The 13,836-nt window shown below is 40.3% G+C and overlaps 1 protein-coding gene across 1 annotated transcript in view; it reads left to right on the forward strand.

The window, feature by feature from the left end:
* The window catches only part of kmt2bb (lysine (K)-specific methyltransferase 2Bb), a 111,700-nt gene that overhangs the window by 64,394 nt on the left and 33,470 nt on the right, over positions 1-13,836 (forward strand). Inside the window, exons 18-20 of the mRNA XM_042107347.1 lie at positions 7,920-8,021; positions 12,033-12,143; positions 12,712-12,788. Of these exons, the coding sequence (XP_041963281.1) occupies positions 7,920-8,021; positions 12,033-12,143; positions 12,712-12,788 (290 nt within the window). The remainder of the gene's footprint in view (positions 1-7,919; positions 8,022-12,032; positions 12,144-12,711; positions 12,789-13,836) is intronic.

Consider the following 13,836-nt stretch of genomic DNA (forward strand, 5'->3'; position numbering starts at 1 on the left):
ACCTTGGGCAGATCCACGGCTCAAGGGGCTAACCCAACTGCCAGGGGTCTTGGTGTGTGTGTTGGGGGGGATGACAAGGGAGATGGGATAGTGTGCTGTGTATGTGGGGAGAGGGCAGCGTGCGTATGTTGGGGATGTGTGTTGGAGAAGCTTCCTGATGAAATAATGTGGGGGGGGGACAATGTACTGGAAGTATGGTGAAGGGACTTACTATTGCAAGCAGAGCTGATCATTAGTGGGGTGTAACTGTAGTTCTGTAGCAAGCAGTGTGCTGTATGTATGTGAGGTGATGACCGTGATGATGTAAGTGTGTGTGTTTTTTGTGTGTGTGTTTGGGATGGGGGGCAGAAAGGCTAGGCAATCAACATTGACATGGGTAGATAGATGGAGGAGAAATAAAAAATAAGTCAGGTGTGTGTGTGTGTGTGTGTGTGTGTGTGTGTGTGTGTTGACGTGTGATGAAATAAGAAAATAAATAAAAGGTCTGTAGCATAGGGAGAGGGAGGTGTGTGTGGGAGGGGGGGGGTCATGAGTGCTGAGGAGTGAATGAGTGCAAAGTCAGTATAGTGTGAGTTCAGGGTTGGGAAATGTTTGAGAGTGCTGAGTAGTGAATGTGTGCCATGTCAGTATAGTGTGAGTTCAGAGTTTGGATGGCCTGGGGATAAAAACTTCTGAGTCTCTCAGTTCTGGCTTTGTGACTACATAGGCGTCTTCTTGATTTCAGCGGTTGGAATAATCCATTGTTAGGATGAGAAGAGTCCTTCAGAATCTTTTGGGCTCTTAGGAGTACTCTTCTGGAATAGATATCTTGTAGAGCAGGGAGTTGAGTGCTTATAGTACGTTCAGCTGAGCGCACTACTCTCTGCAGAATACTACAATCTCTTAACTGTGGAGTTCCCATACCAGGTGATGATGCTACCAGTTAGAACACTCTCAACCGCTGAAGTGTAGAAGGCCTTCATGATGGATGTAGAAACTTTGAATTTCCTTAGCTGACGAAGGAAGTAGAGTCGTTGTCTGGACTTCTTCAGAACATATTGAGTGTTAACAGTCCATGTTAAGTCTTCAGTAATGTGGACACCAAGGTATTTAAAACTTGTGACTCTCTCTACAGGTTGCCTGCTGATCATTAGTGGGGTGTAACTGTAGTTCTGCTGCTGCCTTCTGTAATCCACTACCATTTCCTTGGTTTTATTGACATTCGGTGTCAAGCTGTTAGATTGACACCACTGTGCCACCTCATCAACCTGATCCAAGTAGAGCTGTTCATTGTTGTTACTAATCAGGCCCAAGATCACAGTGTCATCTGCAAACTTGATGATGGAGGTATGACTACTGTTGGCTTTGCAGTCATGTGTGTAGATGTTGTACAGCAGTGGACTCAAAACACAGCCTTGGGGAGCACCAGTCAAAGTCAAAGTCAAAGTCAGCTTTATCGTCAATTTCTTCACATGTTCCAGACATACAAAGAGATCGAAATTACGTTTCTCACTATCCCACGGTGAAGACAAGACATATTTTACCAATTTAAGTCCACAGACAAACATAACATTCAAGTAAACAAAAAAGTAAGTAAATAAGTAAATAAGAGGGCACATATAATAATGAAAAAATAAGAGCAGCAAAATTTGGTTGAAATGGTGCATAGACAGTAGGGTTGGGTATCGTTTGGGTTTTATCCGATACCGGTGCTAAATCGATACTTTTAAAACGGTGCCGGTGCCGAAACGGTGCCTGAACCGGTACTTTGTTTTAAAAATGTTTTAAATTAAAATGGTCTAAAGCATGAATTGCCTTTTTTTATTGATTTGAATTATACAAATTTGAACATGAAATTGAACTGTTATATTCAATTCACTATCAATATCTCATTGCTCCTACGAATAATACATTTAAATGTTAAAACAGCTTGCCATGCATGCACACTCTGCTTTCAAGTTTACCCAGTGTAGGCGGTTTGCCATAAGGTATGTTAAAACCGCTTGCCATAAAACTGGCAGGTCATGGACAACGGCATTTGCAAGGAAGCAAATCTAACAGGGACTCTACTTTCCAGTTAATTCAGTGTATTCCCAAATGCTTCAAGAAATTTCATGTCTTAATCCATAACACGCAGTAGTTTTGAACATGTTAGGCTACATGTCGGTGTTGAAGTGTTTAGATTCCCAGCGCTAGCCTAGTAGACATTTTAACAGCAACTATGGCTAGCGCTAACACCAGTCAGCTGATTTTAATTAGCGATAACGTACGGAGATGGTTTCGTAGCCTCTTTGACAGCTCAGTGACATCAGGTATGTAACCTACATATTTATGTTTTTGCCAGCTTACTTTTAACATTATCTTCATATTCATTGTGATGCTATATGGGCCTCATGCACATGAAAGATTAATAGCCTATGCTATTATGTTGTTTAACACACCGTGAAATAAAGTTTTCACCTTACAACTTTGCTGATAACATTTCAAATAAATGTCAGTTAGCACATTAGCAAGGATATTGTGTAACGTATAGGCTAGCCTGCTGTTGATGTTGTTTCATTGCCTTTTGCTTGTGTGTAGTTAGGCCCACTGCTAGATTTTGACAAGAGCTCGCAATATCGCTTTAAAGTAAGCTACTTGGGCTCACGCAAGCTGTCAAACACTGTCCACTCGCCTATGTGGTGCACCCCTCTGGTTTATACATCCAGTGTTTATCATGTTAGCTAACTGTATCTGGATGTGTTGCTATCAGAGCAAGACGTTAAGACGTTAGAGATGGCGCATGACATGCAGTGATGCCTCGAAAAAAGAAAAAAAAAAACGCTATTTAAGCACCGAAATGAGGCACCGAAATCCATGTTGTTATTTGATGCAGTTACTACCGTTTGCGTCGGCACCGGTGCCATATTAGAACCGTGTTTCGGTGCCCAACCCTAATAGACAGTCAATAAAATACTAGTGCAAAGTCAGGCCAATAAAAGGCTTGGGTAGTTCTGTTTGACCGAAGTAAGAAAGAAAGTGGCATAGTGGTGCAAGTTATGTAAGAGCAGCAGAAGTGTTGTGTTTTCAGGACAACAACAACAAGTTGTAAAGTGTGCAAGTGGAGTAGTGCAGGCGGCCATTGTGGGTCCAATGTCCAGGATGTTATGTAGCTGAGGGTGGAGGGGGGAGAGGAGGGAGAGAGTTCAGCATCCTTACAGCTTGGTGTATGAAGCTGTTGGTGAGTCTGGTAGTGCGGGAGCGCAGGCTTCTGTACCTCTTCCCAGAGGGCAGTAGATCAAACAGATTGTGAGCGGGGTGACTTGCATCACTCACAATTTTGGTCGCCTTGCGGGTGAGGTGGGTGGTGTAAATGTCCTTCAGGGAGGGGAGTGAAGCACCAATAATCCTTCCAGCTGTGTTCACTATACGCTGCAGGGCTTTCCTGTTGTATTCAGTGCAGCTTCCGCCCCACACAGCGATACAGCTGGAGAGGATGCTCTCAATGGTGCCTCGGTAGAATGTGGTCATGATGGCTGGTGGAGCACTTGCTCGCCTGAGTTTCCGCAGGAAGTACAGGCGGCGCTGAGCTCTCTTCGCCAGTGATGCAGTGTTGGTGGTCCAGGAGAGGTCTTCACTGATGTGTACCCCCAGGAATTTGGTGCTGCTCACTCTCTCCACCACAGCACCGTCGATGGTCAGTGGCAGGTGTTGGGTGTGACCTCTCCGGAAGTCAACAACAATCTCTTTGGTCTTGCTGACGTTCAGCAGGAGGTTGTTGTCCCTGCACCACGTGGTCAGATGGTCGACCTCCAACCTGTATTGAGTCTCGTCGCCCTTGGTGATGAGACCCACCAGAGTTGTGTCGTCAAATTTCACTATGTGATTGTTGCTGTAGGTTGCAGTGCAGTCATGCGTCAGCAGGGTGAAGAGCAGCGGACTGAGCACGCAGCCTTGGGGGGCCCCTGTGCTCAGTGTGATGGTTAATGTGTCAGATGTCAGACCCCCCACTCTAACCACTTGTGAACGGTTGGTGAGAAAGTCAAATATCCAGTGACACAAGGTGGTGTTCAGTCCTAAGGCCTACATCTTTGTGACCAAGGTGAGCGGTACTATCGTGTTGAATGCTGAACTAAAGTCAATGAACAGCATCCTCACATAATTCCCATTCCCCTCCTCCAGGTGAGTTAAGGTGGTGTGCATGAGGTTTGAGATGGCATCCTCTGTAGATCTGTTGACTCTGTAAGCAAATTGGAGGGGGTCGAAGGAGGCAGGGAGGGATGAGCAGATAATGTTTTTCACAAGCTTCTCAAAACACTTCATCACTGTAGACGTCAGGGCTACTGGGCGGTAGTCATTCATACATGATGGACTTTTTTTTTCGGTACTGGAACAATAACAGACTGCAAGTAGGAACTGTCTCTTGAGCCAATGATGTGTTAAAGATATAAGTGAACACAGGAGCTAACTGAGCAGTGCAGGATTTCAAAACCCTGTTCCATCCGGTCCAGCAGCTTTTCTACAATTAACCCTCCTAATGGCATTGCTCACATCGACCTCAGAGACACAGAAAGGTGCATCCTCATTTGCTTCACATTATAAAGGCTTTGTTTGAATGCTGTTGGAACAAATAGTAGTTGATTATAAAGGCAACTTTCTGTTGCAATATTCTGTGTGTTCTGGACTGCAGGTAACTTGTTAACAAGTTAAGCCACTGGTTCTCAAACGTTTTCTTTCATTCCCCACTTTGATCAAGGGGGCATTGACTGATGATAGTGGAGATAACGTGTTATCCCGAGGCCTTTGCAAGTCAGCATCTCCGACGGTAGTCTACCCTATTAAAAATATAAGTTTTCGATGTCCCAAACGGAGAGCCATACTTTATTGTTTTAACAATCTCTATGCTACTCACCAAAATGTAGCCATGGGAACATGATGAAGTATCCAACTGTCGTGTGTTAAATTATTGTGATTACGAGCCAGTGGTTTTCAAACATTATGCGTGACTCGGACATCTAACGAAAAGCAACAGGCTCATATCGTCCTCGCATTTGCAAAATGAGGACATACAGACTGCTCAGATAACAGGTGTACCTCCAGTTTTGCATGGTTTTAGTCAAGTTATAGACCGGTTTTAGTCAAGTTATAGGCCTGTTTACCTTTAAAGGTTCTGCATTCTGCATTTTGCAATGAGCAGTGCTTTCCCTTTTGAATTGGAAATGCTCTGTGTCATTTTGTGTGTGTGTGTGTGTTTCTATGAATTGTTAATCCGGCCCTGCCCCCAACAACTCACCTTTCTACCTCTCCACCTCCGGCCTATTGTCCAGGAGGAGGAGGGGCCTGAGGCCTGGACAAAGTCATCAACAGAGTCATAGCACTGGAGGGAGAGGCAACTGGCATGTGATCTTCCCACGGGCCAATGGATGTACAAGTTTTCTCCTGTGCCTACGATATTTAATCCAGTGTTTTGTCAAATTGCAAATTGCTATTTGTTTTAACTAATTTTTATGATGGTATGGAGTACTTTTTGTATAGGCTACTATCTTAATTGGTTTATACTCAATACTTGACCAATGGCTATTGCATCTTTCTATTGTAAGTGAGAATGTGGCAGGTGATCTACTGTATAGACTTCATAAAATAAACAGGGGTGCGTTTCCCGTACAACTACGGAGGTTAGCTTTTTACTAACGTAGTACGATGCATCGTTCAACTAACCAACATGTAAGTTACGACTGTTTCCCAAAACTGTTGTACTTACATAGTACTTGTAAGTTTGGACCATGATAGTTTCCAAACTTCAGTAGTCTGGACTAAGGTGGTTAATGACGTTTAGTAGCACGTGACGGGCACACCTGCACATACAGTAACAGAGACTTAATGATGGACTACCTTAGTTTAATCCGTGAAATCTGTTTTTCTCAGGGTCATCAAGTTAATTCGTTGGTTCATATAGACTGACCTTGTAAATGAACCACTGCTTTGAATTAACGTTTAACACGTGTCATTTAAATGTGCTGGTGAAACAGTTGTGTACTCTATTGTTATTTATTCCCTATTCACCCAGGCCGTCAATTCTGTGGCGCAGTGCCTTAAGGCCGGCTAATGACAGCCGCCGTTACGCAGCAGTTATCAGCCCCCTGTCCAAGAGTTCCAATCTGGGTTAAGCGTAGTTAGCTTTTGGGAAACGCACCCCTGATGTCTGATGTGTGATCAGTGGAATATGGGGAGGGAAGTGGCAGTGTTTTTTTGCGCGTCTGCAGAAGTCAGCCAAATATGAATGTAATTCTGCGGCATAAAGCAGATGTATTTGTTTACTGTACAAAAAAATAAAAATGACATGTCAAGCAGTCAGTTGACTACATTGCAGTCAAGAAGTAGGGCAAATTAATTTACGAAACCAAAACGTGGGTCATAGTTGTCTAAGCCTCTATTGCGTAGCCTGTTAAAAACATCGGCAGATAGTATTAAATCGCCAACAACATTGTTTTCTGCTGAAGCCTACCCAAGGCTACAGATTCATTCTGAACAATTATTTCTCTACTGGTTCAGTTATCACATAAGACACTGTTTTGATTTGCGTAGTTGCGTTACCCCCAACACTGACAATAATGTAGACAGCAAATTAAGATATTTTTTCGTTTTGTGAAGCGGCACCGGTAGGCTATCAAAAGCAGATTTCGATTTTCGTTACCACCGTGTAGTCAAGCCTTAAGCCATACCCAAGTAGCCTAAATCGAGGTAATGTTTAATTATGCATGATTTATTTTGTTATTAAATTCGTAGGCTGGGATTCCTCTCGACAACAATTATGTTTAATGGTAGTCTCCTGCTTTTTCAGAAGGGGCGGCAGGTAGGCTGACAGAGCGATGTACAGTGGCAGAGCGACGCACAGTGGCTGAAAGTGGTGCTAAAGCTTCACGCAGCTTCACGCCGCATAATGCGCGACTGAAGTGGCCATTTGAAAGCAACGCCCACTGTACATATCTTACATACATAAAAATCACTCACAGAAATTTCAACATTTAAAGAGTTTTGTGAAGTGATTACAAAGGTATGGTATGGACTGACCATGTGATGCATTCATTGACCATGATAAGGTGCTATGGTAGAGTGTGTGCAATGGCGATAGGTCAAAAGTGAACAGTGCAACAAAATACTTCTACATGGACAACAAAACTTATTTTAAAGGCATGAAATGTAATAGAACAATAAAACCCGAAATAATAAATCAGAATAAATAAGTCCTCGGCTGTGGAGGTCACGTGACCAACAGCAGCAATGGTCGCTGAGAAATGACCTCGCTGAGCTCTTCACCCACCTCCTTATTTCATTGAAAAACAGGTCTACTCCCTTTTGTTCAACGTCAAATCATTTTATTTGTTATCACAATGACTCCGTGAAATGCCTGCAAACGCAAGAAAGCAAGTCTCATTGCCGTCTTTTCACCAACAAACCAACACTGTGCTAATGTCTGTTATACCCAAAAGGGGTAAAGATCTTATGGATTGCTTCAATTTCAGGCCCATCAGGCTCTCTTGGGACTGATCTAAAGCTTTATTCCAAAATCTTGGCACTCCGCCTAGAGCGCTTTATTGAGAAGCCAGTCCACCCCGACCAATCAGGCTTTATACAAGGCGCCATGCTGCAGACAATGTACACAGACTATTACATGTAATAGAATAAGCCAGAAATCTTCCAAGGGCGGCTGCTGTTTAATCAGTTGACGCGGAAAAGGCGTTTGGCTGTCTAGAGTGGAACTACCTGTGACAAGTAATGGAGATACTTGGTTTGGGGCCAAATTCATTGATGTGGTTCATATTCTATGTGAAAATCCCACGGCCATAGTCTCAACCAATGGCTTGCATTCTCAGCCATTTTCCGTTGAATGGGGCTCTCGACAAGTCTGAACGTACCCTTAGCTGGTGGCTTTTTTAGCTTTCCATCTTTTTCTTCCACAGTGCTCCATCAATCAACATTCTGATGGCGATTCTGAACAGCTTGCTGTCTGTGATCTTAATTCGGTTGGGAAGAAATTTGATAAAGGCTTGTATATCACTCTGGTAAGTCTGCCTATATGTATGTTGGCTCCTCTTTTGTTTCAAAAACATAGTGATAAATAGTGATAAATATCAATATTGTTAGCCTACAGTTGTTGGCTGAGAATAGAGAATTGAGGCCCAGATGGACTGTGATTATGTAAATGCATGCATCATTTGTTGACCCAGGGTGTCCATGCGGTAGTAAAAGGTAGTTAAAGGAATCTACCAAAATTAAGGCTCTTGAAAGGATGTAAAAGGTAACAAACACAATTTGACTTGGTTGTAAACTTTTCATCACCACCTCAATATATAATAAGTTTCCAATTCTTGCTTAATATTTGTGTCTACATGTTTTAACTTTAGCCTAATTAAAAAATCTATATGGTGCTAACAGGACCTGAGTGAGTCGGAGTTCATAGCAATGACATAGAAGTAAACTGTGTAGAGTTCCGTGGTTGATGGCCCATCAGTGATGCCAAGGTTTCTTAGTGTTTTATGCCCCCAACGTTGTCTTCAAGGCAGCACTGCCTGGAAGGTGCTATGGTTAGGCATGGGTTAAGGTTAGGGTTAGGTTTAGGATAAGGTGCCTTTAAGTCGACGGTGGCAGCGCTGCCTGGAAGACAACGTTGGGGTCATAAAACACCATCGAGCCAACGCCAACAACATTTTCCGCCTTTTTGCCTCAGTTGATATTTAAATAAATTGCCCCTTGGGGACAGTAATTCACTGCTTAAGTCTGCGTGTGTGAGAATGTGTATTTGTGGGTAAGTGTGTGTGATGTGACACACTTTATTATTAATCTTTATTAATGTTTATGGTTGTTAAGTGTCATTTGTTTTTAAGAAGTGGCAAGGTTATTATTCACCTTATTAGTGCTAAGGGCTATGGGTAAGTTAAGGACAACTGAAACTCAACTCGACACTACAAAAAAAGCATAATTGATCACAATTAGACATTAGTGTACCTAATAATTATGATGAGTGTGACAGTGTCCCACTTATACCTTATAGTAAGTAGCAATTAGTGCTTTGCATACCCCCCCCAAAAAAAAAAAAAAAAAAGGCTGCTGCTTGATGTTGATGTTGTGTTGGTAGTAAAAAATATTGTGGAGGTAGTAAAAAAGGTAGTAAAAGGTCCTACCTTTCAATTCATCTCTATTGTACTGCAGTACAATAATATTTTCATGTCCAAAATATTGTATTGCTGCAGTCAAATACAGTACTGTGCTATGCAATGCAGTTTTTTCATGTCCAAAATATTGCATTTCCTGCATACAAACTGCAAATGATTCCTCCAAAACTGCAGTTTTGATACTCAGAAAACTGCCGTTTTGACACTTGAACTAGTGCTGTTATTTTTTTATTTGCCATGAATCAAGTTGACTTTCAACAGATATTATATAATAATAATAATAATTACAAAAACATAACTAGAAATGCAATTCCAAGGAATTACCAGTGCATGAAAATGCTAAAGTTGTGATGTAAAATATCATGTATAGTTAAAAAAGATAATACAGAGATGGTTACTACGGTGATGCTAGGATAGACATGGTGGTTGCATAGCTTAATAAAAGTTGATAGTTTAAAAGTAGACTGTTTAAAAGCTGAATGTAGATAGTTTAAAAGTTGTTGATGGACAGTAGATAGTTTAAAAGTTGTTGATAGACAGATAGTTTAATGATAGTTTAAAAGTAGACCGTTTAAAAGTTGAAGGTAAATAGTTTAAAAGTTATTGACAGACTGGAAGTTTAATGAATGTTGATATTTAAATAGCTTAATGGCTGTGTATAGGTCGATATTTGACGATGACTGAAAGTTGGAATGGCTCTAATGTTTGCTAGCAGTTATGCTAAGATTTTTAACTATGCTAACCATGCTACTTAGCTAATGTTTTATAGCAGTGCTAGTAATGCTAACATGCTAACCATGCTACTTAGCTAACGTTTTCTAGCAGTTTTGCTAAACATGCTAGCAATGCTAACATGTTAACTATGTTAACCATGTGACTTAGCTAACTTAGCTAATCATTTTTAGTAGTTATGCTAACTATGCTAACTAACATGCTAACAATGCTAACATGCTAAGTATGTTAACCATATGACTTAGCTAACCTAGCTAATCATTTTTATCAGTTTTGCTAAAAATGTTAGCAATGCTAACATGCTAACTAGCTAGAGTGGGTAGGAGTCATAGTTGATGACAAGTGTTGACAGTTGATGACAAGTTAAAAGTTGTTGATAGACAGCTAGTTTAATAGATAGTTTAATAATAGTTTAAAAGTAGACTGTTTAAAAGTTGAATGTATATAGTTTAAAAGTTGAATGTAGATAGTTTAAACGTTGTTGATAGACCGCTAGTTTAATAGATAGATAGTTTAATGATAGTTTAAAAGTAGACCGTTTAAAAGTTGAATGTAAAAAGTTCAGTAGTTTAATGGGTTACATTGTTTAACAGTGGATTATTGTAGTGAGGACTTTTATTTTGAAACAATTTTGGGCAGAGGAAACAGTTGAATAGGATGTGTAGTCTTAATTGACCCAGATTGTATGCTTAAAGCCTGCAGGTGGCCGGCCATAGGATTCTAATTGCTTAATGGCCGTATTATGATGTCATAATCGGCAATGTTAAGTTTATGGGGATTTTTAAAAAGTTTTCTTTAATAGTTTAAAAAGTATAAAAGTTTCAAAGTTGAAAAGACATAGCAACCCGATCTGTTTGAAGACCTACGTTACAAAGTTTGAATGAAGTTTCTAAGTTAAACTGTTCAAGAGAAATTGCGTGCGGAAAAAGTGGTAAGCGGAATAATAATAAGAAGCCTAGGAAGAACAGTACAGTGCATTTTCATGCACTGTAAATAATGACATTTCAAGAATGTTTAAAGCAGTCATGGAATTTAAAATGGTGTGGCATAGTTAAATAACGGCATACATACAGTGAGCCTCAAATCCCATTGTCACCTGCTTCATATAAAATAAAATAAAACAACTTGAAATAACCACTGTAAAACAGGCGCCACACCAGCCCACTAACGTTATATCATGCCGCGCAGCTATAGGAAGTCCCAGTAAGTTTAGCTTGGTATCAACTCATAGGCAGTGAATGGGATACCCGCTAGAATGCTAGCTTTGAAAGCGAAGCTAAGCAAATAAACATACAAAACCCGTTGTGTGGTGGACATAAAAAAAAAAAATATTTGAGGTAACATGCATATACATGTAAATCCGTATTTTGAGGTAACATCACATATATAGCAATTGTATAAGAGCACACACAGTCTCATATTCCCACTCCATTTCTTTAGACGAAACTCTCTTTTTCTATGCCTTGCTCAGGAGGTACAAACTAATCAGATAGCATACACAGCAATGCAGTAGCAAATTAAACTGGCGCTGAAAGAGGGTGTAAAGCACAAATTGAAGTTTGAAGCCGCACTCTTTTTTCGTGAGAGTTTATACTGTTAGTGAGCATCTAAAGAGGTATGGTTGTGCTAACTTTGTATCTAGGCTGAAGTGCTATGATTATGACAATAGAGAAAACACACAAATGAACAATAATTACAAATTCCAGTCTTTGAGGGAGTGGTTCTTCCTCCGATTCTGGCTCAATCATGTACGGCTCAATATGTATCTCTATGAGTGTATCGCTCCAGTAAACGGGCTCTGGGGCATACATTGCAGTTTTAAGATTCAGATAGAAGCTGGAGCCTGATTTGAGTTGTCATTGGCTGCAAGGCAAATAAATTATTCATTTGGATGCCAGGGGGCGCCAGATATCTGCTAAATTGGACCGCTTTAATCCCCCTCCTAATTATAGGGTTGTAAATGGGCTTCATAGACTTCAAAACAAAAGAAATTGGTCATAAATGTATCTTGGCACATGCTCACATAGCAAATCCATATTGAAGTGACATGGATTGTCATCGTAACATATACCTCAGGTGGCTTTACATATACCTCAGGTGGCTCATGTGTAATGTTTTGGCGCTCTATAAGTGAAATTAAATTGAAATTGTAACTTTTTTTCCCTCCAGAAATCCTTCCATGAGGATGTTGTGGAAGTGATTTGCAAGCAGTTAGAGGAAGAAGAATCTATGCCAGAAGATCAGAGACCCACAGCTTTGGCCCGTTCTTATTATTTAAAGGTCAATATATTTTTTTCTTCATATCATTAGCTCAGTTTCCCCACATTTCTTTATTTTTATCTTTAATGCATGAATTGCAGATGATCTTACCATATCCATGGTTGACAGGGGAAATGTTATAAACTTTGCTATCATTACCTGTTTTGAATATCTCAAATATAGCATGTGGTGATGAGAGTAACAGTTAATGACTAGATTTGGAATGAATGAAGAATGCCCATCAATCACTTAAAGGTTATGGGCTGGAAACGTACGATCGATAACTGCACGTTTAAATCCAACATTTTGGGAAAAGGTTTAAAGTTTGTTGTGTTAACTGTTGACATTTTATATTCCCTATCTGATTTAATTGGGGAAATATATAGGATAAGTTATGTGTCAACAGTTCATGGTACGTGAACTTTTAACCTTTAGGGTTGTGGTAATAAATAATCTACAGTTGTTTATAGAGAGAACACAAATGAACTTGTAGGTCACCTTTGTGCCAGAGGTCAAGTCAGCCGGCGCAACTTTTCACAAAAAAATAAGTATTTCAGGGAATGTAAAACTCTCGTAATGGTTCTTTCAGCTGATGGAGGAGGTTTTCACTTGGTTCAACAGCCAGGACCCTAAGGTTTGGGAAACTCGTACCAAACATCTTCCCCCGTAAGTTAATTCTTGTAAAACCTATGCTTTTACCATATACCCTGAGCTACCATGATACATGATGAATAAAAGATAGAATTCAGAAATACATTTTTGCAAGTTAATCTGTAGTAGGATATTGTGACTTTGGCACTCGTGGAAGTAGTGCAGCTACCAGATTAGGGTTCTTTGAGAAAAAGTGTTTAAGAGGTTTTCCTCTTCAGTTTACTCAATCATCCATGTCTCTTTGTTGAAAGCAGGAGTGAATTCCCATCTCACAGGCCCTCAATCCCACACCCCTGCAGCAGAATAGGGATGACAATAGGCTAGATCAGTATAGAAGAATATTCCAGAGTGGTAAGACATGAATACACTGCACTAAGCAAAGTTATAAGGTTCTGTCCAAAAGGTTTGATGTGCTTATTTCTATTGTGAAGTATATGGGAATTTCAAAGAAGGTCACCAAATACCTCCAGATAAATTTCACTCTTCAAGTGCACAGAATTTTCCAAATATTGCATGATCCAGTCCATTCAGGAATTTGCTCTTGTGAGACTGATCAACTTAATGCTAATTTAAAGATTTTCGTAACAATAAACAATATTGTCAGTTCAGACCATTTTATGCTAATCACGCAATAATGCAAATGCAAGACTCCCCACCTGCAACTGGATCTTTTGTTCCCAGCTTGGAGAACTGGATGATATTTTAAATGTATTTATGCTCCGTTGCGCACTGACTGCGCATACATGCAAGTTTTCAACCACTGTCTCTGGTCAAAAGAAAACATAATTACAGTGCATGTTATTCGTAGGCTTCTTATTATTATTCCACTACCACCTTCTCTGCATTTAATTCAGCTTGAAGCACAAGCCTACTAGGAAGTGTTTGTGACAGTTTAAGGACAAGAAAGGGTGCATCAAAGGCTCAAAATAGTAGCAGCTAAAGACAATTTGTTGATACAGCACAAGTGATGGTGTAAAATAAAAAATCTTTGGCGGCATACGGTAAAAAAAAAAAAAAAAAAAAGTCCTTAATCTCATCGCAGATAGAATGATGGTTTCATATA

Source organism: Alosa sapidissima, chromosome 10 (genome assembly GCF_018492685.1).
Source record: "Alosa sapidissima isolate fAloSap1 chromosome 10, fAloSap1.pri, whole genome shotgun sequence".
Classification (NCBI taxonomy): Eukaryota; Metazoa; Chordata; class Actinopteri; order Clupeiformes; family Clupeidae; genus Alosa; species Alosa sapidissima.